This window comes from Vidua chalybeata, chromosome 17 (assembly GCF_026979565.1).
Source record: "Vidua chalybeata isolate OUT-0048 chromosome 17, bVidCha1 merged haplotype, whole genome shotgun sequence".
Taxonomy (NCBI): Eukaryota; Metazoa; Chordata; class Aves; order Passeriformes; family Viduidae; genus Vidua; species Vidua chalybeata.
The window spans coordinates 4,197,683-4,223,206 of NC_071546.1; the positions used below are offsets into that span (position 1 = coordinate 4,197,683).

Below are 25,524 nucleotides of genomic sequence, written 5' to 3' on the forward strand. Positions count from 1 at the left end.
GCTTGCTTACCAAAGCACACAAGAAAGATGATGATGTTATTAATTCCTGTGCTACCTGCTGTGATGCCATCTTGGGCAGGGGGAGTCTGACAGAAAGGCTGTGGAAGGATTTCCCTCCCATACCCCCCCAGCAGCACCCCAGGAATTGGCTGTGCCCCCAGAGCAGAATTCCAGTGCAGGATAGTGTGTCACCATAGCAAGCGTGCAATAAACTTAATTATAGAAGAAACTTATGATTATTCAGAAGAGCGTGTGGGCAGCAGCAAGCAATACTTGATGCAAAAGCATTTCGGTAACTGCAGCAGAGCTTTCCAGGTCTCCCAGATCCATATTTTATGAGGAGAGCAGACAGAGGCATCAGCAGAGGGTCTAACAGAGCTCCCTTTTTAACCTCAGTACTGCCACCAAAAGCTCAGCATAATCAGGGTTTGCTGACACCTCCTGCCATGGACGTGTCTGGGTGTCCCAGAGCTGATGGCACCCAGCTGTTTGCTCCCGGGTTTGTTCCAGAAATTTGCTTTCTCCTGAGAAAAGGATGCACTGGTGCCTTCCCCCTTCGCTTTGCCTCTCCCACCACCCAACAGAGACTCCCCAGTGGGGTGCAGGATGACCACTGGCAGCAGCAGATGGGAGCACACTCAGCTCATCTGGGAGGACACCAGGCTCCGTCACACAGCCCCAGCCCTGGCTGGGAGCCCACCTGGGCATGCTGGACCACTTTTTAGCCGTGGCCTGAGCTGCTTACAAGCCCAGGCAGGCTGGTGCTGTGCTGGATTCACATTATTTATGGTTGGGGCGATGGGAAGCGGTGCCAGACACACGCACAGCCCCACCAGGAGCCGATGTGAATGCCTGGGGCAGGTTTCCTACCAGAGCTATTATGGATTTAAATGATAGCATTTTCCAAGCACTTGCAGCAAGATGTTTTCAAGAGCCCCATGTGCTAAGCCTTAGCTGAATAGCTGACTGATCTCTTGCAGAGATGGGGACCCAGAAAGGAGGAATTTAGTTGATTCCTTATCAGCAATACCTAAAATGGCTTTTTTTTTCTTCCTAGGAGGAGGACTTATCCTTAGAAACAGCAGCTTTTCCTTCCTGTCCAATGGAGAGCTGAAGCACTTTGTCCTTACTGCATCATCCCACTGTGCTCTCGCCAGCTTCCCACCCTGACCTGGCTCCTTCTCCATCTCCCAAAGTCCATCTGATGTTCTGGAATCATCCCCAGCCCAGTGCTGTGGCCACAGGGGCAGGAGAGGAGAACAGCCAGGCCAGAGTCAGCTGGGCACCAGTAAAACCCCCCAAGTGGAACCTTAAAAAAAACACATGAGGGAGATGGGGAAGGTTTTGCGTTTCAATGTGGCTTGTCCTGATAACAGAGGAAACTCAGCAGGTCTCCAGCCAGCCACAGAATGCTCAAAACACCCACGACAGACACAGCATGGCCTTTTATCAAACTGAAAAAATGCTCACCTCCCTTCACTTTATCTTAAGAGACACCTCTCGAGGCCACTGACCCAGAGAAGGCAACAGGAGGAACTACACAAGTGTGTTACACTTCAGAGTGGCTTTTCTGACATAAATACCATGTGTGAATCCCCTGCCTGACCCAAAACCAGCAAACTGCATGGGGACAGCTGACAGAGAGCACCCAGAGAGCATCTCCCAGGCATTTACAGCTCAAGAAGCCAACCTCCCTGGGGTCAGCCTCTGCCTGGGCTCAGGGAGCCAGCACAACACCAGATCAGGCCTTGGAATTTCACAGCTTGGGATGCACAAGTGTGGGGTCTGGCTGGGTTTGAGCTGGGAAATATCCACAGTGCCAGTCTGGAGGAAAGTGCTTCATAAGAATATTGTTGGTGTGATGGGAGGATGCAAGAGCCAGAAACACCGGCCTGGACAGAGGCTGAGGAGTGATCAGCCCCTGGTCTTTGGCCAGATCCTTTCCTTTTACACCAGCACCAAAAGCATCACAAGCTGTGCCTGCAGGCAGCGAGGGATTACAGCTCCTTCTCCTCCTTCTCCATTTTCCTTCCCCAGGAGCTGGAGTTCCCTGCCAGTGCCACAGCTCTGAAACCACGCCCAGCAGAGCTCACCTGTCCCTTTCCCCAGGGAGGAAGCAGCACAAACGTTTTTCACTGAGAGCTGACAGGTTTTCCAGCCTGCTGCTTCCCTGCCTTTGGGCTGTGCTCCTATTTACCCTCTCCTGAGGGGGATACAGCAGCTCCTCCCTGTGCAGGTCATCCAGCATGGTGGGAAGAGCTCTTGATTTCACGGACAAGTATTTATAAGAAGCTCATGCTGGAGCCTGTGCTTCACCTCCCTGTTTTATTTTTAATCTCCATTTCATAGAGCTCAGACAATTCTTTCAAGGTTCCCATGAATGATCTTTATCCCTTCTGCAGCTCATTCCAATTCTGTGAATAAAATCCCTGGGTGGCCCTGAAAGATGAAGAGAAAAAGGATGACATTTGAAGTGAAGTAAGAAATTAAAAAGAGAACATATTTTTAAGGAAAACTCACAATTCTAACACCAGCAAGCCATAAACAAGTGTGTTTGGCATCTGCAGATCCCAAAACCCTGTGCAGGGAGAGGTAAAAAAGAGAAGAAGGTGGGGTTATCTGCAGTTCATGGGCAGAGGGACGGGGGTTCTAAGGAGGGAAAGTCTGAACTGCACATACATTTTGTATCTCTCACAGGGCAGGGGAATGACCTTGAGGTCAGCTTGAGCACAGCAGTGATGACACAAGCATCAGAGCACAGGAAAGCTGCCAGAAGCAGAGATCCTGACCTGCCCTACCCCAGTGAGCCTCTAAGCCCCATTTTTAACTCTCTTCTCCAGGCAGGGAGGGACCCTTTCCACAGGCAGTTTTGGGCTTTTCTCTTCTTCTTCATCCACACCGTCCTGTAGCAGGAAGGTTCAATTCATGACCTGAGGGTCCTTCCACCCTCCTGCATCCTCATCGTGCCCTCCCCACTCTTCAGCAGTTTCCTTCCTCCTGGACCAGCCAGTGCCTCAGCCCACGTCAAAGCCATGTGGCTACAAAGGATGATGATTGCTTATTGTCCAAGCTGGGGCTGAAATTGGCGCCACTCCCCACTTTGACACCGAGCAGGAAGGTGTTTGCCCTCCCCTCGGTGATGCTGTGGCCATCCCTGCTTCACTCCTGCCTTTCCCGCTGCTCCTGGAGGGAAAAGCAGCTGCGAGGAGGGGAAGGATGCGCTGCTTCGGCCTCATCCAGCTGTCCTCGACGTGGCAACACTCCCCCTTAGCGGCAGGAGTGGAGAATAATCCTTCCAACCAGAAATAACTCTAAAGAAGTGACAAAACCATCTCCTGGCTCAACACGGCTCTCTGCCTGGGTGTTAATCCCGCTGCATTTCCACGGCGTGGGATTGGAAAAAAAGATGTCTGATATCCAGACAGGGGGGAACAATTTCTTTCCACAGAATTCACAGAATCACTGGGTTGGAAGAGACCTCCAAGATCATCGAGTCCAACCCAGCCCCAACAGCTCAAGTGAACCCTGGCACCCAGTGCCACATCCAGGCTTTGTTAAACACACCCAGGGATGGGGACTGCACCACCTCCCCGGGCAGCCATTCCAGAACTTTATCACCTTTCTGTGAAACACGTTTTCCTAATATCCAACCTGAATTTCCCTTGGTGCAGTTTGAGGTTGTGTGCTCTGGTTCTGTCAGTTCCTGGAGAAAGAGCCCAAGCCCAGCTGAGCACAGCCACCTTTCAGGAGCTGTGAGAGTGCTGAGCTCACCCCTGAGTCTCCTTTTCTCCAGGCTGAGCACCCCCAGCTCCCTCAGTGGTTCCTCACAGGGTTTGTGTTCCCAGCCCCTCTCCAGCCTCGTTGCCTCCTCTGGATGTGCTCGAGCATCTCAATGTCCTTCCCAAACTGAGGGCCCAGAGCTGGACACAGCACTCGAGGTGTGCCCTCACCAGTGCTGAGCACAGGGGCAGAATGACCTCCCTGCTCCTGCTGGTCACACAATTCCTGATCCAGGAGCCATTTGCCTTCCTGGCCACCAGGGCACACTGCTGGCTCATGTTCAGCCGGCTGTCGACCAACAGCCCCACATCCCTTTCTGCCTGGGCACTCTCCAGCCACACCGTCCCCAGCCCATAGCATTGCAGGGGTTATTGTGGCCAAAATGCAGGACTGGGCACTTGGATTTATCAAACTTCACCTTGTTAGACTCTGCCCATCCATTCAACTGCTCCGTGTCTCCCTGCAGAGCCCTCCTACCTTCCAACAGATGGACACACGCTCCCAGCCCAGCGTCATCTGCAAATTTATTAATGAAAGACTCAATGCCCTCATCCATTCCTTGCAGTGGAAGGGGGCTAGGTGCAGCCCTGAAGGCAGAGCACAGTGGGTTTTGCAGGAGGGGTCAGGCAGTGTCCCCATACATCCCCTCGGGATCATGGGCTGGGAGGGAGCCATGGGGCAGGACAGGAGCCATGGCAGGGAGGGCTCCAGAGAGCTGCAGCTGCAGGGATTATTAGGCAGAAATTAATCTGTAAGGAAAACTTAGCAACAGTTAGAGCAAATATTGATTTTGTGTTTGTCTGCTTGCACAGGGCCTGAGAAACGGCAGATTTAGACATTAACTGGACTGTTTTGGCTTAATTCAAACCTCAATTTACACTGACCCTGGGAATAGACCACTACCTCAGCAGAATTGAATTGAAAGTTGTTTTTTTTTTCCCTCTTATCTGGTCCTTTTCTGCAGATCTGACAGCAATTTTGGCACCTGTTACCTCCTGTACAATTACAGATAACTCACTTTATTTTCACAGCCAGGCACTGGGCTCTCCCTTCCCCAGTGGACTGAATTGAGCACTTTCAGCAGCCCAGTGCCCTTGGCTGAACTCAGAACTGGGCACAGCACATTGGCACCAAAAACCCCAAAAAGAACCCTGAACCCCACCTTTAAAGACATCACTGTTGCACAAGGCCCATTCCCTGGGCTGGCTGCCTTGCTCAAAATCAAAGCTTTGAGTGAGCTTTCCCAAACTGAACAAATTTTGAAAAAATCTAAGGGAGATTAGGAATGCATCATCTATTTATTTTCCTACTGCATCTATTTAGTATTTTGGGAAAACAAAACCAAACATTAAGCATTTACAAACAAAAACCTGCTATAAGGTACTAGATTTGCCTTTCACAAGCTATTCTGGCCACTGCCAGCCACACTTGTACAGGCCAAAGGCTGCCCATGGCCAGGGAAGATGACCTTGTGCTCGTCCCCTGCGTAGTTTTGCTGAGTCTTTTCACAGCAGGGGTTATAACTCCCTGAAATTTCTAATTCCTAACATCTTCTCAGTGGAAACATTTATTTCCTCACCCTGGACCCTTTGGTTTCCACAGCAAAATGTTTTCCCCTGACCTAGTAGCATATTTTAATATTTGATTATTCTGCTCAGGCAGAGATGAAGAACTGCGGTTTTCTCACTCATGAAACAGGGGCAGGCAGGATTTTAAGTTTCCAAAGCACAGTTATTTTCCTGTCTAGCTGCAGCCAGCTCTTAGCACAAGTGGTCTCCATCTCTTGCAAGACCCAGGAGCTGCTCAGCTAATCCTCAGCATGTGCCTGCCCATCTAAAATCCCCCTTTTAATTTCCCAAACCTCTAAACCCACAGGTTAGAGCGTCAAAAATAGCACATGGGAAATTTTACAAGGTTATTGCTGAGCAACTACTCAATAAAAACCATAAGCAAAGGCAGGAGAGGAAGCACTTTGCTGCTGTCAGTAATCCCCAGGATCAAAGTATTTTTTGGTAAAGCAGAAGCCCTGGACTCCCCACCCCAACCTCAGCAGCCCCTTGCACTCATCACAGGGTGCTTTCCTGCACTGAGCAGTGATAAAGCCCATGGAACATCACTGAGGTGTAACCAACTAATATTGAGCCATTAATGATCCTGTGATGGAGAATTTCCCCTGCTCTGTTACTAAGGAGCCATCAAAGGTCAGCAGGTCAAGGCTGGCTTGCAGCAGGAATTGCAGCCAGGTCAGCAGCATCTCCTGCCACAGCTGCCACCAGCTGGGGAACTCCCCATCCCAGGAACACAAACGTGGACCCCGTGCCCACAAAGCCCTTGCTTTGCCAGGGCTGGTCTTATACCCTACGCCCTATCTGAGCCTCATCATTTGTCTTTTTCTTGTATTTCCTTCAGACGCAAGAAATGCCCAAAATATGAGGAATTTTTCTGTTAACCACTTGCATTCTTCCACGATCAGATGTCTCTCTCAATGGGTGTGGAATCAAGAGTCCCCTGTAAGCAACCTGCTGTTTGCACAGGCTTTAGCAGAATTAGCTGTGAAGATGAGATAAAAAAGCTGTGAAATTCCTCCAAGGAGCAGGAAGGAGCCCAGCAGCTGAGAGCCCTTGGAGGGACACACAGCAGCTCCCACACTGCTGACCATGGAGCTGTGTGAGCTCAGTGCTCCTCAGCCCCACCAGGCTCCAAACTAAGATTACCAATTAAAAAAACATGGATGTCCTTTTTTAATCACCTTACTCCATTATTTTTACTCTTCCCAACTTCTTTAATGCTTGTCCCAGCTGTAAACAATGTCCTGCTAGTAGCCAAGGCACTGCCACAACCCAGGAACTCTAGCTATGATATTCCCTTCCCACTCCTGGTAAAAATCCTTTCAAAACCCTTTTAAAATCCTTTAAAAAAACCTTTTTCCATGTCTGGACTCAACCAGGGAGTCATCTGATCTGTTGTGGAATGCAAACTACCAAAAGACAACTTTTAAAGTCAAGCAGAACATGGGGTTTGTGCAAGAAGCTGGGCCATGGGAGGGGATTCCTCCCACACACAGCCAATGCTCCTGGAACACTTTCACCCTGGTTTTTCATTTAAAGCTAAATAAAACATCCAGATTCCCTTTGTGAATGAAGGTTGTGCTGCTCTGTGTCACTGCAGAGGCCTCAAGGGACATCAGCCACGGACATGGAGCCTCAGACTGAGAGGTCTCCAGCTCCAGTCCAGTAACTCCACAACCAGCATGAAGTTCAACTTCCATGAGATTTTTACTGGAAAGAAAGCAGAGCATCCAAACTCAGAGGAAAACCCTTTTTTACTTCACCTGTAGAGCAATGTCCGTTCCTGGGCCCCAGGACAATCAAGCCACACTGGCAAACTCCACACTAGGAAAAGCTCCCTTTTCCAATTAAAAGCTAATTCTTTTTTACTCATCAACTATGCCAGACCTTGGTATTTTTCTGCCCCTTGAGCTTTCTCCATAGACGTTCTGCAATGCAGGACAGCCTGCACAGCCTGGATGTACAGCCTCAGAGATGCAGTTTATTCTGTCTCATCCTCCTTTAATTTGGGGGCAGCTCTCAAACAGGAGGGCCAGGCTCACAGCCTGATTTATCCTCCAGCACACCCTGCCTGCTCAGCTCATGTCAGCTCCAGGAAGGAATTGCAATTCCAGGCTTGGGTTTCTACCCAGTCACCCAGTGCAGGAAGAGCCGAGCCTACCAAAGCCCAAGCAGAGAGGGATGGGTTTACAATGATTTTTCTTAAAATAACACCAGAATGGGAGCAGCTAAAGCCAGGCTTTCAGACAAGTGGTCCCAGCTGTCTTTCCAAAGCAAACACTGCAACACCGAGAAACAGAAATAAAAATTACTTCATGGATTTGCTCTGGCCCTGAGCTTGTAAAAATGAAAAATGAGCACGGTTTCTAAACCTCCCTCATTTCCCAGGATCCAAGGTTTTACTAACAAGTTTGTCAGTAAGAAATTTTTTACTCTATTTCCAGCGTAAGGCACAACCTGACATGAGATTTGTACAGCCCAGCTCTGGTTTTCCAGAGTGGGTGGACACATCTTTGCTGTGTGCACAGCCCCAGCCAGAGGCAGAGCTGCCAGGCTGGCTTTGGCCAAGGAAAGCACATCACAGCTCACCCAAAAAGCTCTTCCTGTTCTGTCGAGCTGCTCTGCAGTTTTCCTAACACCTTTCCAATTGCAAAGTTAATGTGTTGCTAAGATCACCACATTCCATCCTTGGCTACTTCAAACCAGGCCAGTGCTACTGCTCGCACACTGGAATTGCTACATGGTGCAACTTTAGCCTCCAAAGGGCAACAGCAAGGCTCTGCTACATCACATCCTCCTGCTGCTCTTCTGCAGCCTCCATCACCCCCTGCACCTCTGCAGGGATCCCAGCCTCCCTGACTCAAACACAGTGTGGCACCTGCCCACAGCCAAAACTCTGGAACAGCTGATGGAACTACTAAGAGTGTGCATGGGGGGAACCTCCCTTCTCCCTGCTGAGAAGCCAACAGGAATTCAACAACTTGCCAGGAGAGCAAAGAGCCCACACAAAAACCAGCACTTTGCTGCCTTCCCCCAGCACTTGAGGCAGAGTCCAAGGGATGTGAGCACCATCATTTATTGGAAGAGGGAGCACAGTCGTGGGGAGAGGCCCCTGCTGGAGCCATGGCAGGACAAAGCAGCCCCACAGGGAGCAAGGGGCTCCAGACACAGGTCACCCCACAGCACCTCACCCTCCCTCCTCCTTCTCCAGCTCAGGGAGACACTCCATCCCCTGGGGAAAGCCAGGAGGGAGACTCAAGGCATGCAGGAACCTTCACAAAGCCATTGCTGAGGTACCAGAGCAGCAGCAGGAATCCAGGGATGCTGTGAGGCTGGTCTCCAGCACCTGCTGCACGTGCTGCTCCAAGCTGGAACACAGCTGCTGCTTCCACTTTTCCAGAGCTCAGGTCTTGCAGAGAGAGGTCTTGCTGTCAGCTCTCCAAGCCTCCCTTGTTTGCCTTTCCATAATTATCCCAAAGCTTGCATTCCACACACTAGCCAGCAGTTAGCCCAATTTATTACAATGTAGATCTACCTGGGAACTGAAGGAAAAATAATCCACTCCCATATACTAAGGCCTGGCAGAAGATATTTTTTCCTGTGGTTCCCCCTCCACTTATTAAAAAGTTTTAAAAAATAAGATTAGGAAGCAGAACAATCCTTCATGATAAGATTAAGGTCCTTGATGTGTGACTCTGTTTCAACGTGCCCAGAAACTGTCGAGCTTTCTCCTGCATGAAGAGTTGGTCCCGAGTTCCACCACAGGCCACTGCTTTCCAAGCCCTGGTCATCTGCAGAAGGAAGAGAAAGGACGTGTACCACACAGTCAAGGGCAAGGACAAACATCTTGTGACATCCTGTTCTAAAAGACTGCAAAAATAAACAAAACTAACAAGGCAAATAAAACTTCAGAACCCATCTCACAACCAGGAGGAACTTGCCCACCACCAGTTACTCCTCACAGCTGAGGTGGTAATTTCTGGGGTTTAGGGTCAGCAGTTTCCCAGGTGAGGGCTCCATTTCAAGACAGTCCCTTTCAGGGCTTTTCCATTACTTGCCTCAAGACAAAAACCCCAAAGCACAAACTTATTAAAACTCACTGGAAACTATTAAAACTCACACATTCTGAAAGATATTCCAGAATGATAGAAGGAATTCAAGCACAGCTTTGAAGTTTATTGCCAACCAGTTCAACTCCTACAGGAGCTGCTGGGGCCCAGGTCTGTTTTGATCAAATGCCATCCTTAACAGCAATCTGGTGCCTTCAGTTTCAGCAGGGTCCCACAGCACAAAGGAGGAGCCACAACCCAGGAGTGCTTCAGTCTCTGCATGCAGAAAGGGCACCCATGAGGTGTTTCTGCACTCCAGGAAAGCCCCTGAGGATCCTCTGGTAAATGCCAGGAGACAGGCAGTGCCCTGAACTGGAAATACCCACTGCAGGGAACCAGGGCTCCAGTGCTGGCCACAACAGGAACATCCCACACAGCCACAGCATGGCTTTGGGCCCACTGAGGCTTAGCCCAGAGCTGGATGAGCTTCTTCAATGAAAAACTGCCTGCCAGCAGCACCAGAGCAGCACAATAAATCCCCAGAGGCCAGCAGCAGCACAGACTGCCCTGCTGGCTGTGAGCAATGGGATTTCACTGCACACCTGTACTCTGTCACCACACCAGTTGCCTCCCTGTCACCCCCAAAGTTTATTTATACAGAGCTATTAGCTCACAGAGCAACACAGCCCTGGCCAGGACAGGAGGAGAAATGGAAGTGTTTAAGAAGGGTTTAATTTGGGAAGGAGAAGGAATCACTCTGGCTGAGGGGTATTTATTTGCCAGAAGAATCAGGTTTCACAAGCCAGCTCTAATGCAGGGACAGATCCCCCCTCAGTGCAGTTTCCTGAGGATAACCCTGTACCTTCCTGGGATGGGAAAACACTATCACAGGAACCCCCAGTTGCAGTTTAACCCCCCAACAAGGACAGGTCATGTTTCCATCCCCACTGAAGCTATCAGAGACCTCAAGTGACTCAATCCAAGCAAATACCTACAAAATTATGGTCCAAATCCCCATGCCTAAGCTACACTTAGACTTTGTCTAAGCCCAGCAAATAGGGATACCTGTCCAAGAATGCATCCTGCCTGAGAGTGGGGAAGATTGTAGAGAGATCTGTTTATGCCCCAGAGGGCATTTGTAGGCTGCTGTGACTCCAGCAGAACCCAGTTCCAACTGTGCAGAGCTGAGGAACAGAGTTACTGTAACAGCACCAACCTCAGCACAAGGTACAAGGCGCCACACTGCCAGCTGGAGCTCTGTGCCACAGGGTCAGGATAAAGCAGGATAAAGCCAGCCTATGCTGCCTAAGGCACACAGCCTTCCCCACTACCCAGAAACACCCTAAAAAACACAGGGGTAGGAAATACCTTCCTGTTTAACCTTTATACAGCACTTCAGAGTTGCTCTGTCCTGAAAAGCAAAAAAAAGATGAGCTTGCTGCTGTCCACTCAAGAAGTCCCCACTGGAAAAAGGAAGGTTTACTTTACTGCCAGAATAGTCACCCAAATTCCTTTCTGGGTGAGAATTCCCATGAGGAAATCCAGGGCCAAACATGCTGAGCAGGCCACAGCTGTGGCTTTGAGGAACATAAAATGACACCTCTGGCTCAGCATCTCCCAGCCTTGGTGTAAAGACAGCCCTGAGAGTGCAGGGATGCCTGTGCAGCAGTTCAGAGCTCCATCCCTCACTCCTCAAGGGACAAGGGCTGCACTGCCACATAAACTCCTCCCTGGGAGAGCAGTGGCTGCTGCAGGGCTTACCGGTGCTGGTGGCCTGAAATGGCTTGGCATTTTCCTACAGGACATTTTCTCTGGCTGCACTTGCACAAAGGCTCTGTTGAGCAGACCACTGTCATTCTTCCTGCTCGAGGAGGACAGGTTCAGGGACCTTGACAGGAAATTCACAGGCTGCACCAAGAGAAAAAGTATAAGGAAAGAAGAGATCCAGCCCTTCATCCACACTCACATGGACTGTTCAAAGGCAGCTCCAGGCTGCTACTGCTGCTTTGCAGAGTGTTTTCAGAGCACAGCCAGCTCTGCCCCTGCTCTGAGCACACAACCCTCACCTGGGCTCTTTTGAAACACACAGTCTTTGGGAGGGCAGGCTGGTTTTGTGTCACGTCTTCATCCACAATATCCAGCGCCAGAGACTTCCGGACCTTCTTGATGGGACTCCTGCGCAGCTGGGGAATGTAGGGACACCAGTGTCACCATGAATCCACCCTGCAAAGTGCCACCCTGAGGGCCCAGGTGCACACCAGGGCCACAGCACCCCAGTTCTGCATGGCACCAGCACCTCAGGAAGATGTGTGCAGCCTTCCCCACCAAAGGGCACAGCAGCTTCCAGTGTCCCCCTCCTGGCACCTCGAGCCACCAGTTTAGAGGAGCTTTTAGTAGGAAGGGAAGACCACCAGGAAACTGAGACTTTTCATGCCATCCCACAGCCTTCTGAGAGCCCAACTTGCCCCAGGTGCTCCAAGTGTGCCAACAAGCCCTGAGCTCAGCATAAACCAGGACACTCCTGGCAGTACTTTAAGCAGGCCTTAACCTCAGGCACTTCTTGCTGATTAAAAGAGAGCAGCCACAGGGCTAAAAACATTTTGGCATCAATAGCAGGATGACTAAAACCATCCAAAATACTCCTTAAGAGCACAGGGCAGCTTGGCAGCTGGTACTGGATGCACAGCCAGCTCACCCCTTGTTTCCTCTTCTGTTTCTCAGGCTTCACATCATCCTCTATGATGAGTTCGATGCCAGCTTCACTTCGGAGCACCTCCTTCAAGTCTTCTTCCAGGTGAGGAGTCTGGGGCTGGGGTGGAAAGGCACAGAGAGCACAAGGCAGTCAAAATCTCCATGCTGGGCAGGCTTACAAGCATTTCCCTCTAGGGACAATGGGGTCAGGAGAGCCCACAGTGGGAGGACAAACACAAAAACCTATTTGCTTCCCAGCTGGAAAAGATATGACAAGTTTTCTGCTAGCCTGATGGATTTACAGGATCTCCAGGTGCAAGGACTTACCAGCTGAACACCAGTGTGCCATCAGGAGACTGGTGTGCATACAAGGCCTGGGAGATCCAGCTCCTCAGGGAGGCCTAGGCAGATCATTTCCCTGCTCCTCAAGGTCATCAGTAGCCAAGCACTGCAGCCTGATTCAAGGGCAGCTTTTTGGCATTTTTAACTGGTTTACAGAGGATCTGAAAGTCCTGCAGCTCTTTACAATGAAATGATCACTGTGACAATGTCCCCTTCACCCCTCCCCTCTCAGCCTGGCACTACCAAACTGCCCTTTGCTCTAGCACAGATAAGAGTTTGCTCACACCCCTGCCCCAACCTCCCCCAGCCCCTGTCTCATTTGCATTCATCAGCCCCACAAAGCACAGCCCTGCCCAATAAATACCAGAGGTCTAATTGGTCCATATTTCTCCAGGGCATTTTTGAAAGGCGTGGGAGTGTGAGGTGTGTTGTCCACCACATATGTCTGATCTGGTGTGACAAACCTGGAAGCAGAGTGGGGAAGACAAGGGATCAGACAGGCTGTAACCCACACAAGGCCACAAACCACCCAGCAGCTGAGCACAACAGAGGTCACTTGGCTGTGCCCCCAGTCAGCTTGGACACTCACTCCCTGCAGCTCAGAGAAGAGCTGTTTTTTTTGGGGGGGGTGGGAGGGGAAACAGTGATTTAAGGAAATGCCCAGCCTGCCTTGCCCCTCTCTCAGTAATACCATGACAAGTACTGAGAGCTATGTCTGAACTGGACCAGACTCCTGTGTGGAAAAGGGAGGACTTACGCTAAGTTCTTCTGGAGCAGAGGGGTCTTGTCCCTGTGCAGTGGGGTGGTGACAATCACCTTCTGGCTGCACACAGGCGTGGAGGTCAGGGAAGGGTTCTCCAGTTCTAGTGTATCCTGTTTGCTCCAAAAGTTCAAGAACTGCACAGCACAGGAAGGAAAAATTAAAGACACTCAGTCTCAAGCAGCACAGCATTGCAACACAAAGCCATTACTTTTCCCTAAATATGAGGGAAACCCTGAAGCTGAAACAACCCTCCCAAACCAGGGTGGGTTACAGACTCAGTTCTGTACACAGACACACACACAAAAGCTGCCAGGAGGTGCCTCACACCTATAAAGATTATTCACTTCCCATAAGGGATGAGCTGATACAACTATCAGAGCTACCAACTACAGAGTGGAAGAGAAGTCTCTCCTTGCACTGGTAATCTCAGCTCACCCAGTTTATTCCAACCTCGGGTTGGCAAACGTGAGGGAAATCCATGTAACACAAAGTGTACAAGATAACAGGTCTTTCACTGAGCTGTCCTCAGCTTAAACTATGAGAAAACAACAAGCTGTGTTAGCTCTTCTAGGGTTTTACTTCAGAGCAGCCAGGAAGTGACAGCTCTGCTCCCATAAGGAACAGTGTTTGTACCCAAGAGCCCCTTGGAAGAGAAAAACTGTGTTTGTGACATTCACTGATGGCTGAAGCTCAGCTTGAGACAGGGCATGCACTTTTGTCTTCTCAGACTCACTCCAGACATTCCTGCCTTTTACACTCTGCAGAGCTGTACATTATGGGATATTATGGGTCCTGCTCTGATTTATTCTTCATGCTGGACTTTCATTCAAGTCCACCTGAACCTGCATTTTGGACTCTCCTGTGGTGCCTCTCCCACATTTTCTTCTGCAGAAACAGCAGAAATAAAGGCCTGGAAGGCACAGTTGGGGAGGCTCTGGACAACAGAGCTGCAGTGGGAACTGTGCTGGAGAATGCAGCAGCCTTTATTTTGATTTATAGACACAACTCCACCACTTCACATGAGACACTCGGGGGTCTGACCACCACAGTGCTTCAAGGTGACATGTGTTGGAGACCACATGTGAGGACACTGGGAGTCACAGCAAAGGCCGAAACATTCTGAGTCCCTTTTGCAAAAAAGACAAGGCTAGAACCATTTCCATAGGCACAGCAGGACAGATCTGCACAAGGTGTTTGCTGCCCAGCCTGCCTGTGTGACTGAACTGCAAACAGACAGGGAAAGCAAGTTTTCACTGGTGCCACTCTGCTGCCCACAGCTGGGGCAGCAATGCCCTGGGGACAGCAATGCCCTGGGGACAGCAGCATTCCAGTGTGCTCTTCATCACACCCTGGTATGCAGATGGGGCTCCTTCCTCACGATGTGGCCTGCCCTACACACAGGGTAGCTGGGCTTTCTTAAAACTGCACTCACTCCCAGATGGAGGCACTGGCTGCTGCTCCCACAGGAAGGGCAGTGCTGAAGAGAAGCAGGGCCAGACACCAACTCTGAGCCTTCTTTTAGTGCAGGAACATGCTCTGCACACTGGCATGGCCTCATTCAAGGCAGGAGGAGCACAAAGCTGGCAGAGCTGATGGGAATACGTGACATTAGGGCAAGAAGATACCTGAGATGGAGAGAAGGGCAGTGTCTTTACAGGAGTGCCCTTGGGGGTCATGCTGTTGCAGGAGTCCAGGAAGGACATGCTGGTGCTGGTGACGTTCTCCGTGACGGGCGAGAGGGATATCTTCCTCTTCTTCTGCCTCTTCAGCACCGAGGGCGGGGTGCCAAAGCTGCCCTCGGCATGTGGGGAGATGGGGATGAGCTCTCCCTTGCTGCTCCTGCTCAGGTCAGAGATGGTGTGGCCGTCCAGGCGGTACTCGGTGACGCTGGGCAGCGCCGGGGCTGCCTCGCCGGGCGCTGGTCTGGCCGGGCTGGTGCTGCAGCTGCTGCTGCCAGCCAAGGGCTCCTCGGGCAGGTCAAACTGGGTCAGGTCACACCACCCATCTGGGTCCTGCACACAAGGGAAAGCGTCAGCAGCAGCCCAGGGTGGCAGCTGAGCAGACAGACTGGTGAACCGGGAGGTGAAATAAGTGGGGGTGTGAGGTGGCACCAAGCTTTGGAAGGAGCCTGGCCAGGGACAGCTCAAGTCCTGCTCTCCTCTGCCACAGGCACAGCTGGAGCCAGAGCAGGGCTGACCCAGCTGAGAGCTGTTTCTTGTGCATGGGGCAGGCTTTTCTATTTATGCAAGGCTGGTTTTCCTGTTTGGTTCACAGCACAGCTGCACAAACAGCTGCACCCCCTCAGAGAGGGGACAAAATAACCAGCTGGGCAGAGGGCTGGGGGCAAACACTGAAGGAAGCAACTATCACCCAAGAGCAGCCCACAGTCTTGGGCACACCTGTACAGCTGGGCATGGGGCTCTGGTGTAACCTGCACAGCTGAAAGCAGATTAAAACTAATCAGACCAGTTCAGAAATGAGCTGCTTCACAGCTCCACCCCAGCAACACCCAGCACCACAAAAGCAGGCCCACAGATGTGCTGCTCAGCCTCAGGCACACCATCTTGCTATACAGAGTGACTCCTTCATGCCTCAGGCAGGCTGGGGGCTGCAGAGGCAACTTCCCTCTGATGGTAGCAAAGTGCCCTGTTGATGTTAGCCAGCCTCCCACCCTGGCATGCCTCTGTCACCCAGGGGACCTCAGCACTGCTTGACTGGCTGAAAATAACTAATTTCAGTGAAGCTACCTCCACTGAAAGCAAATGGTGGCAATCATGCCAGCGTGAAGGGGTCTGTCCTGCATAGTACAATGGGCTTGGCTTATTTCCAGTCTGTCCTGTCCTATCCCACCCCATGACAGGACAGAAAGGACAGCCAGTGAGCATGGGCCTGAACCATTTAAAAAAGGAGAGCCAGGGACACTCTGGCTGACAAAGAAGGGCTTGAAATCAATTTGCCAACACTTACAGCCTCCCACACAGGCAGAGCCCATGCACAAGGACATCCAGCTAGGAAAAGCTACAAGCCTACAGCAATACTGGCAGAGCTGGAAAGGTCTAATCCAGCCCTGGAAGAGAGACAGGGGGAGGCTGCAAGGCAATGACAGACCCAGTCCTGATGATCAAGGGGATCCAGTAAGTTCACTCAAAAAGAGTGAGGATAACACAGTAGCTGGGGGGTCTGCTACTTACAGATTCAATCATGTCCAGAGCTTCACTGAGGGCTGGGGCACAAGCTGGGTACAAATAGTTGGCAGCTTCAACAACCCACTTGTATGGTGATTCGACCAACGAAGCACCATCCTCGGGCACTGCATCATCTGGGGTCCCCTCCACGTTCTGCTCTGCCACTCCTGCAGCTGGCAGCTCCAAGGGCAGCTCCTGCACACCCGTCACTTCCTCATCACTGACATCTTCTTCCTTTATTTCAGAGATATCCACTGGCCAGTTTGGCAGGACGTTCTTGGCACATGCAATAAAGAAAGGCCAGGTATCAGCAGAGAGCAAGGGGACAATGCCAGGTGCTGGGGACAGAGAGCACCTGGACACGTTCAGCTTTGCCCACTCTCCTACCTGACACTGGATTTGTCTCACATGCCCATTCTCCCTCGCTGCTGTCCCATACACTACCTAAGAAGGAGTGCATGCAACATAACAAGCACAGGACTCTTTAATTCAAGATTTCACTGAACAGTGTCCCAGGAGAATGTTGTACTTAGGCTGAGCATGTAGCACTTGTTCTATGTGTCCTATTTACCAGGAGCCTGCCTTCAAAAACTACATGCTTTCTTCATGAAAACAATCACTGGGTGGACTTTCCTGCTTCCATTTTTAGAGAAAAGTAACACAGTATCTCTTCACCCTGCTCCCACACACACACTGTCTGGAGCAGCCTCCTCCTCCCACCAGCAACAGCACAATGAAGCCAAAAGAATATTCAGTGTCCAAGACAGACTTGGTGTTGGAATTAGCAAGGTAACAGCTCTAGCAGACTGCTGTCCTCTGCCTGGATAACACACTCAGGCTCCCACAACACCTCTAGCTCCTGGAGGGAGAGATCTGGGAGGCTGGGGAAGGCACAGACTGTCTAAGCAGACACCAGGCTGTGGAAAAGGCAGCAGGAGGCAGCAGAAGGGTGGATGAAGAGCTCCAGAATGCATTAGTACAGCAGGGGACTGACCCAGCTGCCTGCTGCAAGTGCAGTACCTGGCTCTCAGCTGTCGTCTGACTTTGCCTCTCCTTGTTATCCAGCTCCACGAGGAAGTACAGAGACTTGGACTCCTTGGTTTCATTAAGGAAACCTCCCGTGTCCACTTTCCTCTTGATGGTGGAATTCCAGTGATTCTTCACAGCATTGTCAGTCCTGCAGAGGGAGCAGAAGGGAACAAACCATCACTTACAGCAGCTTTAAAGCACAGCTAGTTGCTCCAACATGCTCCCCAGCCCCATCCCAAGAGCTTAACACACGGATTTCCACGGGCCACGCAGCAGGGAAGGCAGCAGTGAGCAAAGGGGTCCTACCTCCCAGGCAGCAGCTTGGCAATCTCTGCCCAACGGTTCCCCAGGACCTTGTGGGCCTCAAATATGATGCGATCCTCCTCCTCTGTCCACGAGGACTTCTTCACCTCAGGGTTCAGGTGGTTGTGCCAGCGTTCCCGGCACTGCTTCCCTAACCGCCCTTTCAGGTGCTTGGCTATCAGGGTCCACTGTTTGGTGCCATATTTTTTAACCAGTTCAATTACCTTTGGAGAGAGTGGGAGGGAAATAAGGAAATGGAAAAAAGGAGGGGAGGGTCAGTGCAGTCATCTTCAGGCTTTGCTCTTCGCCCCTCCTGGGACCAGGTAAGTGCAAACAAAGGAAGGCCCCTTCGGAGGACAAGCTGGAGGGAGCCAGCAGGGCTATCAGGTGTTCCAACCCTCACAAGAGCAATGATTCTGCCAAATTTCTGTAAGAGGCTGTTTCCATGCAGACATTTTGCCACAGGGCACCTGTGAATGCAGATGACCCCTGACAGAAGATGGGGTGGAGACTGGCAGGTGCCCAGATGCAGAAACACATTCTCATTTCTGAGCAAGGGCCGGGTCCCTCCTGCTCCAAGGCTCCTCTGCCCTCCCTACTTCCAAGGACCTGGCTTTGTGACAACTGTCCCCATAAGCTCTGCACTGGCCTGCTGCTCCCTTTAACAGTTTGGTACACCCAGGACAGACAGGGCTACAGCTCCATGCCCTGACAGCATCAGGATACAGAGGGAGAGATCCAAATTCACTTCAGAACCATCCACTTTGCCTCTTACCCTCCACCCAGGGCTTTGTCACTTCTGCCAGAGCCCCAACACAAATTCTTCTGGGCACTGAATCCATTCTGGGCTCCTAAAATATCCAGGGCACAGTCAGGATGAAAAAATCTGCAATGTTCAGACACCAAAATCCTGGCTGAAGTGTTCTCAAAGAACATTTCTACCCTGGCCAGCTGTGCTGAGCTGAAAGGTGCAGGTAAAAGTGATGCTCGTGTAACAAATGTGCTTGCTGCAGACTCTTGCCTTTCAAGCACAGAAAAATGGACCAAAGATGCCAAACTGAGGCCAAGGAGCTGGGCCAAAGCAAGGAGGAGAGAGCCGGAGCCTAGCCTGGCCAGGATGGGTAGGCTGGCAGAGTCAAGATGATGCAAAGGGAAGGGGAAAGCAGGCAACAACTGCTCTGCTGTAAGAACAGGGAACAACATCAGGAGAAGCTTCCTTAGGGTTTGACAAAATGTAATAAGACCAAAAGGGAAAGAGTCAGCGAGCAGGAGTGTTACAGAGAATCTGCCGAATTAGGATGTTCTGTACTAGAAAACCTTGGTAAAATCTGGATTTCACTCCAACTTTTCTTAAGGACATCAAGATGATAACTCTGTCTGAGCCAGCCCCTCTTGGCTGACTCTGGAATCAGCAGAGAAACAGGCTCACAGAAGTCATGATTCACCCAGCCAACCTCAGACATCCACTCCAGCCTGCCTACTGTGGCACAGGAAATGCCAGTTTTATTTTCTCTTCGATCCAACCTGGCCAGGCCAGGTGGAGACCTGCCAGCAGGCAGATGAATTAATTCCCTTTTCAGCTCTCTCCCTTGGCAGCCTACTGTAGCAGCACTGTGTGAAAGGGGGAAGGTGTTTACCTGGAGAGGCCTAGATCACATCCCAACCATCACTGCCTGGGCTGCTCAGGGCAAGGCAGACAGAGCTGCTGTACCCACCAGGGAGAACAATTACACCTGAGTTCACAACACCTGAGGATGGGTCTGACATCTCCACCCTCTCTGCAGACAGAGGCAGTCCAACACTCTGATCCTCTCAGCCCTGACTTACCTTTTGATCCTCCTCTTTGGTCCATGGGCCCTTAACCAGGTCTGGATTCAACACTCTCAGCCAGCGGTACTGACACTGCTGGTCACTGCGGTTCTGGGAACAGCAATGGGAACAGCCTTGTGTTAGGCCAGAGGCTCCTGAGGCCCAAAACCCCCCAAAACTGACAGCAGCCCCCATACACACAGTCTGTCCCACAGTACACCTGCAGAAGCACATAGAGAACACATACGGAGGTCCTGGGCCCAGGGCACTGGACAAAGAGGCAGGAACCTCAATTCCTCACCCCAACTCCAACAGACTCACCATGGAAAGCCCTCTGTGCAAGAAGGTCTCCCTGCCTTGAAGCAGTCCCATTTCACAGCTTGGAGCTATGAAGTCAGAGCAGAGAGTCCCACTGCACAGCCACAGGGAACCAGCACAAGGAGAAGCAGCAACATGCAAACACTGGGATTCCCAGCTGGGCATGGGGTCACTTACAGGAAAGTGGCTGGCCAGGAACTTCCAGTCATTCTGCCCATAATGGCTCACTAACATCTTCAGCTGCTCATCCTGCAAAGGACAAAACATCCACTTTCAGATACACTGAGGCAACACACACCACAGGACTGATGATAGTAAAAGAACAAGTTAGATGTTTTGAACTGTCAAGGTTTAGTTGGCATTGTGTGCTCAGGGGAGGAAGGCAGCTCACACCAGTGTTCAGCAGCCCTTCAGTACATGGAGCCCAACTGGAGCAGACTGGTTCTGAGCTCTGCACTAAGACAAGCTCATACATTAAGTATAAAACAAGAGCTCAGCTCTGTTCCTCTACAGTCTGGTTCAAACCCTATGGCCAAGGGCCTGTTTACCCAGCCCCAGAACACTCCTGACCAGACAGTCCATCTCCCAGCCCAGCCACTGGTTTTGTCTGGCCAGGAAAGCTGACAGATTGAAGTGTATCACCACCTGCCCAGTGCTCTTCTGTCTTTTGGTGCTACAGGGCTCTACAGCATCTCTTTTGTGATCCCTGCTGTAGCCTGGGTATGCAAACTCCTACAGCTCACAGAAAGCCTGTTGGAGACATCCTTGTCTGTGAGCTCTGGAGAGCTCAATAGTGAAATTATTCCCTGCCCAACTGAGCCCGAGGCTTTGATCCCTCCACAAAGACCACCTTACTTGATGTTCTGACCCCAGCTGTAGTTTTCACACAGCACAAAACTGATAGTGAAACTGGAAGGAAGGAGGAGACAATCCCAGTTAACTTCAGGCTCTTAGCCAGGATGACTAAGCCATGATCCCAAGTGTCAATGCTCCCTGCTTTTGCTCCAGAAAAAGGAGTACATTTCCACTACACATTTCAGCTCATTGGAGGCCTCAGCCATCATCTGAACCCCTCTGTGCTCACAGGAGTGCTGCAGGCAGTGGTGTTTCACCCCGTACTCACAGGCTTAAGTTAAAAATGTTTGAGCTCTTGCTCTTCAGGCTAGACTTCAAACTCCCCTGAACCTCATTCAGGCCTGAGCTCAGTGGAAATGACACAAGGTCCTCTCCAGTAGCAAGACAGGAGGAGGTGAGATCACGGCCAGCAGGTGAGGACTGGGGTGGAGTCACCCAAGCCCAGGGTGCCATGTCGGAGGCACCACGCCAAAGCACCTCTCTCAGCAAATGTCAGGCTCTCACTCACCTCTTCTGGTGTCCACTTGACTTTGCACCTGCCATCCCGCTGCTCCGGCACATCCAAATCCGTATCCTGGTAATGCGGCTCATCCTGGTCCTCACTGCGGGTGAGTAAAGGAAGATTATCCTTTCTACCTGATAAAAACGCAGGAGAGGGACCAACCTCCACCACACAGAGCAGAGCTCCAGATCTCCCCCTTCCAGCACCGAGCCCCAACCGCACCGACACCCACCCACACACCCCAGGCTGAAAGGAGATCCTCAACTTTAGGCGCCAGCTGGCAAGTTTAATTCTGCCCAGAGCAGCGGAAAGAGCGTTTCTTTCCATTCCCTTCCACTTCTGTCCCTCGGGGTGGACTTTGCATCTGGGCATCCAGGCACAGCTCAGCAGCTCCCGGATCGCTGGCGCGAAGGGGCGCGGGGAGCGGTGCGGGGAGCGGCCGCAGGGCTCCCGCTCGCCCCCCGCTCCCGAGTGGGCAGAGCCGGGGGAATGTCCCAGCGCGGGTACCGCGGGGCCGCCGCCCTGCATCCCGCATCGCGCTGTCCGGCCGGCGAGCGGGAACGGGGCCGCCGGGAGGAGTCTCCCGCGGCTGGGAGCGGGCACGGGGAGCCCCGGCACGGCGGGGCCGGCACTCACCCGCGGGCGCGGCGAGCCATGTCGGGCCGGGGCTGAGGGCCGGGGCTGAGGGCCGGGGCTGAGGGCCGGGCGCGGGTCCGGAGCGGCGGCGCTGGCGGCGCTTTCCTATCTCGCGCCAACGGCGCCCCCCCCGCGCGGGGCCGGGCCGCGCATGCGCGCCGCGCCTCCCGCCCGCACAAAGAGGCGCGCGCGGGAGGGCGCCCGCCCGCCCCGCCCCCGGCACCCTCAGGGAGCCCACAGCGACCCGGGACACCGCATCCACCCCTACACCGAGCCGGGACACACCGCATCCACCCCTACACCCACCCGGGACACACCGCATCCACCCCTACACCCACCCGGGACACACCGCATCCACCCCTACACCCACCCGGGACACACCGCATCCACCCCTACACCGAGCCGGGACACACCGCATCCACCCCTACACCGAGCCGGGACATCCTCACACCAACCCGGGACATCCAATCCATCCCCACACGGAGCCGAGACACACCGCATCCACCCGGGACACCCGCATCCAGACTCCCATATACCTCGGCACATCCTGTGGGATTCCCGCATCCAGCCCCAGGAGCCCCGCACTGAACTGGGACTGCCGGGACTTCCCACATCCAACACAGCACCCGATCCAGGACCCCCACCATCCACCCCTCCACCGACCCCCCGCTGATCCAAGACCCACCGCATCCAGCCCCGCACCGATGCGAGCCCCCGCCAGGAACCTCCTCATCCACCCCCACACCGACCTGGGCCCCCTGCGAGCCTCCCCATCCAGCCCAGCACCGACCCCAGGATCCCTCTGCATGCACCCCTGTACCAACCCCAAACCACGGGGATCCCCCACACTGACCCAGGACACTCCCTCACCCCGCCCTGCACTGACCCAGGACTACTCGTTTCTATCCTCAGCACCTCTGCATCCACGTCCCCATGGATCCGAGACTCCCAGGACCCCCTCATCCATCTGAAACCACTGGGACCACCCCCCACACTAGCCCAGGATGCTCTCCATTCACACCCCCCAACCTGGGACCCCCCATTTCTACCCTCGGGCCCCCTCACACTGACCTGAGCCCCCCCAGCTGCAGTAGGCACAGGGCAGGAACATCACACATGTTACAGAATCAGAGAATATTCCAGGCTGGAAGGGACCCCCCAAAGATCATCAAAGTCCAACTCATGGCCCTGCTCAGGACAGCCACAACAGTCCAACCCTGTGCCTGAGAGCATTGCCCAAATATTCTAACATATATTGTCTATATCATCAATGAAAGGTCTGTACATATGGATATTCCTAATCACCAGCTCACAAAACACAAGGCAAGACTTAAAAGAAAGTAAAATCTTACTAAGGTTTATTGACAGGACAAACAAAACCCAACCCTCGAAGACCTCAGAGTACCTCCATCAATCAGCCGTGGCCCACCTTCACTGCCCCTGTGCTTAAAAAGAGGCAAACAGAAGCCCCTCCCTCTCCCAAACTAGTTTAATTAGGAAATCAGCCTGTTAATTGATTACCAGAACTATAAAACTGCTGTAAGAAACACTGGTAGAAAAGAGTCAGGAACATCAAAGGGTCTTCACAGGAGCTGAAGGTACTATTTATTGCTCTTGTTCCTTCCTTTATTTCTTATATACTAAGAGAAGATTATTTTAGTCTCTTAAAGAAGACTTTCCTTCTAGACTGACTATACAGCCCCTTTACAGTAAATTCAGGTGCTATTTACCACTGTTTAACGTGCATTCAGGGTAAAGCTGGGTTTGGAGTATAGCCATCCCCTTCCCTGGCCTGCCCTAGTCCCTCAGGAAGGAGCTGGAAGTCAGCTCCTGTCTCAGCTGGAGGTGAGGGTTATCGTGTATAGGACTAAAAGTAAGATGAGAGCTGCCCCTCAACCTCTCCTGTCCTACCCAGAGCCTGCTTTTGGTGTCTTCTTCTCAGAGGGACTCAATTCTAGCTGAGGTGAGTGGGCCTCTGACTGCACGAGTGAGCATAAAATGCCTCTATCCCCTGTAAAAGCTAAGACTAGTGATATACAGGCAAATAAATACAGCTTCAGGGTGATTCCATTATGACCTCTGAGCAACTAAGAGGCTGTGGTGGAGCTGTTTTACTCTATAAGAGAGTGGCAGGCTGTATGCTTTCCTGCATGTCCTGGAACCTGCTCAAGATCCTGCAACAATGAGACAGGATTTTACCAAGAGTGGTCCTGCTGCTGTAAATCTGTAATCCATTGGTGAATGTGATGAACAGTAACAGATTTATCCTGACAGGCTCATCCTGATCTCTCTCTGTAAGCCAGACAGCTGCTGGATTCTGCACTATGCTGTCCACCCAGAGGCACAGTACCAGCATTGTGACCAGAAAGGAAATCCTGGAAAATGGGTTCTTGGTCAGCTCCTCCAGCCATAGCTGTTCTCCTGTTGTGAGCTATTACATGGACTCTAGCAGTGCTCCCAAACATGAAACCTGGGAGCTTCCCGTGGACTTGGACAACACAGCAAGCGGCAGTTCTCTGTGTGTTGTCAAGCAGGCGGAGTCTCTGAGTAGCTGTGTGAAGCCTGAGCTGCCCAGCCTGACCCAGGGCATCTCTGACCTCAGTCTTGTTTGCTTCTGCAAGGCCCACCATGGCCAGGCCGCCTGTGAGCTGTCTGGTTTGCCGTGTGAGCACCCCAGCAGAGATGGCTGCCTGATGAATGTGGCATCGCAGAACACCTCGACACCTTGCAAGCACTCCAAACCGCTGGAGAGCCTGCTCTTCAAGAGCTCTGAGCTGGTTGGTGACATCTCAGCTCTTGGCAAAGTGCCAGCACCCAGGTGGGACATCTCAGCAATAAAATCCTTTATGGATACCAGCACGTCCCTCGATGTCAGCACTGAGGAGTTACGCTTACTGGGATGCTCCAAACCAGACACATCGTCCCTGGAGACCCCTGTGGTGATTCCTCTGGCTTGGCCAGGTGCCTTCAAGAAGCACCCCACGCTGACCCACAGGCCTGCCACCCAGGAGACCCAGCTGAGTGACCCTGACGCTGTCCCTGTGTTTCTGCAGCAGGCTCTGTGATGCTGCTGCCCTGGTTCCAGCTGGAGCTGCTGGATTCCTGCCCCTCCTGCGAGGAGCAGGGATCCACGCTGCAGCACAGAAGACGGAGCCAGTGGCTTGAGTGGTGATGTCAGCAGCTGGTGACAAGTTAAATCTGCCCACCTGGGATGGCCGAGTCGGCACTGGTGGTGGGGGATGTTTGGGCTGGTGATGGCACCCCTGAGAGCCGCAGCCTTGCTGGCTCCTCCTCCTCCCCGATCGCTCTCTTTTGTATTAGCACAATAAAGATATAAATGTGTCTCTGCTGGTGGTCTCTGACTCTCGCTGCCCTCCCGGCTTGAAGCTGAGCCCCCTGAACACCCAGAGCCTGCCTCCGGCGCAGCCCCCTCCGGCGCCGCCCGGGGCAGGATCCTCCGAGCTGGCCGTGCCCGGGCCCCCGCCCCGCCCGGCCCCGTTACCTGGCAGAGGGGTCGGGGCGGCTCCCGGCGGAGACGAGGCTGCGGGACGCGGCTGCAGCCCCGGGGCCATGGCTGCGGGGCCGGCGCTGCCCGCCGGGAGCGCGGGCGGAGGCGCGCCCGGGGCTGCGGATCCCTCTCCTGGCGCACCGGGAAAGCACAGCCTGGCGGCGGGGAGCGGCTCCCGGGCACGGC

General features: G+C 52.6%; 2 protein-coding genes across 3 annotated transcripts; one reads left to right on the plus strand and one right to left on the minus strand.

The window, feature by feature from the left end:
• Positions 1 to 8,394: 8,394 nt before the first annotated feature.
• On the minus strand, positions 8,395 to 21,884 carry MYBL2 (MYB proto-oncogene like 2). 2 transcript variants are annotated; one of them, XM_053958920.1, is made up of 15 exons: positions 21,831 to 21,884; positions 21,201 to 21,294; positions 20,015 to 20,086; positions 19,538 to 19,630; positions 17,714 to 17,934; positions 17,399 to 17,555; positions 16,385 to 16,654; positions 14,819 to 15,205; positions 13,188 to 13,327; positions 12,795 to 12,894; positions 12,093 to 12,206; positions 11,464 to 11,580; positions 11,159 to 11,305; positions 10,766 to 10,808; positions 8,395 to 9,139 (listed from the first exon to the last, which is right to left on the minus strand). In XM_053958920.1, the coding sequence occupies exons 1-15, from the start codon at positions 21,848 to 21,850 to the stop codon at positions 8,991 to 8,993; spliced, it is 2,124 nt and encodes a 707-aa protein (XP_053814895.1). In that variant the 5' UTR covers positions 21,851 to 21,884; the 3' UTR covers positions 8,395 to 8,990. The 2 variants fall into 2 exon arrangements, with proteins under 2 accessions (XP_053814895.1, XP_053814896.1); XM_053958921.1 differs by lacking the exon at positions 10,766 to 10,808.
• Positions 21,885 to 22,080: 196 nt separating this feature from the next.
• LOC128796875 (uncharacterized) lies at positions 22,081 to 25,172 on the plus strand. The gene is made up of 2 exons (XM_053958922.1): positions 22,081 to 24,791; positions 24,884 to 25,172. Exons 1-2 carry the CDS (start codon positions 24,155 to 24,157, stop codon positions 25,000 to 25,002), a joined length of 756 nt encoding a protein of 251 aa, XP_053814897.1. The 5' UTR covers positions 22,081 to 24,154; the 3' UTR covers positions 25,003 to 25,172.
• The last annotated feature ends 352 nt before the right edge of the window (positions 25,173 to 25,524 follow it).

What these genes read in the sequence shown, in the direction of transcription:
- MYBL2 (XM_053958920.1), bottom strand. Translation starts at nt 21,850, where the DNA reads ATGGCTCGCCGCGCCCGCGG. An exon ending in CCAAAGAGGAGGATCAAAAG is followed by an intron (nt 17,935 to 19,537) that starts GTAAGTCAGGGC and finishes CTCTCTCCAAAG; the next exon opens with GTAATTGAACTGGTTAAAAA. An exon ending in TGCCCTTCTCTCCATCTCAG is followed by an intron (nt 13,328 to 14,818) that starts GTATCTTCTTGC and finishes TGTGCTGTGCAG; the next exon opens with TTCTTGAACTTTTGGAGCAA.
- LOC128796875 (XM_053958922.1), top strand. Translation starts at nt 24,155, where the DNA reads ATGCTGTCCACCCAGAGGCACAGTACCAGCATTGTGACCAGAAAGGAA. An exon ending in GATTCCTCTGGCTTGGCCAG is followed by an intron (nt 24,792 to 24,883) that starts GTGCCTTCAAGA and finishes GTGTTTCTGCAG; the next exon opens with CAGGCTCTGTGATGCTGCTG.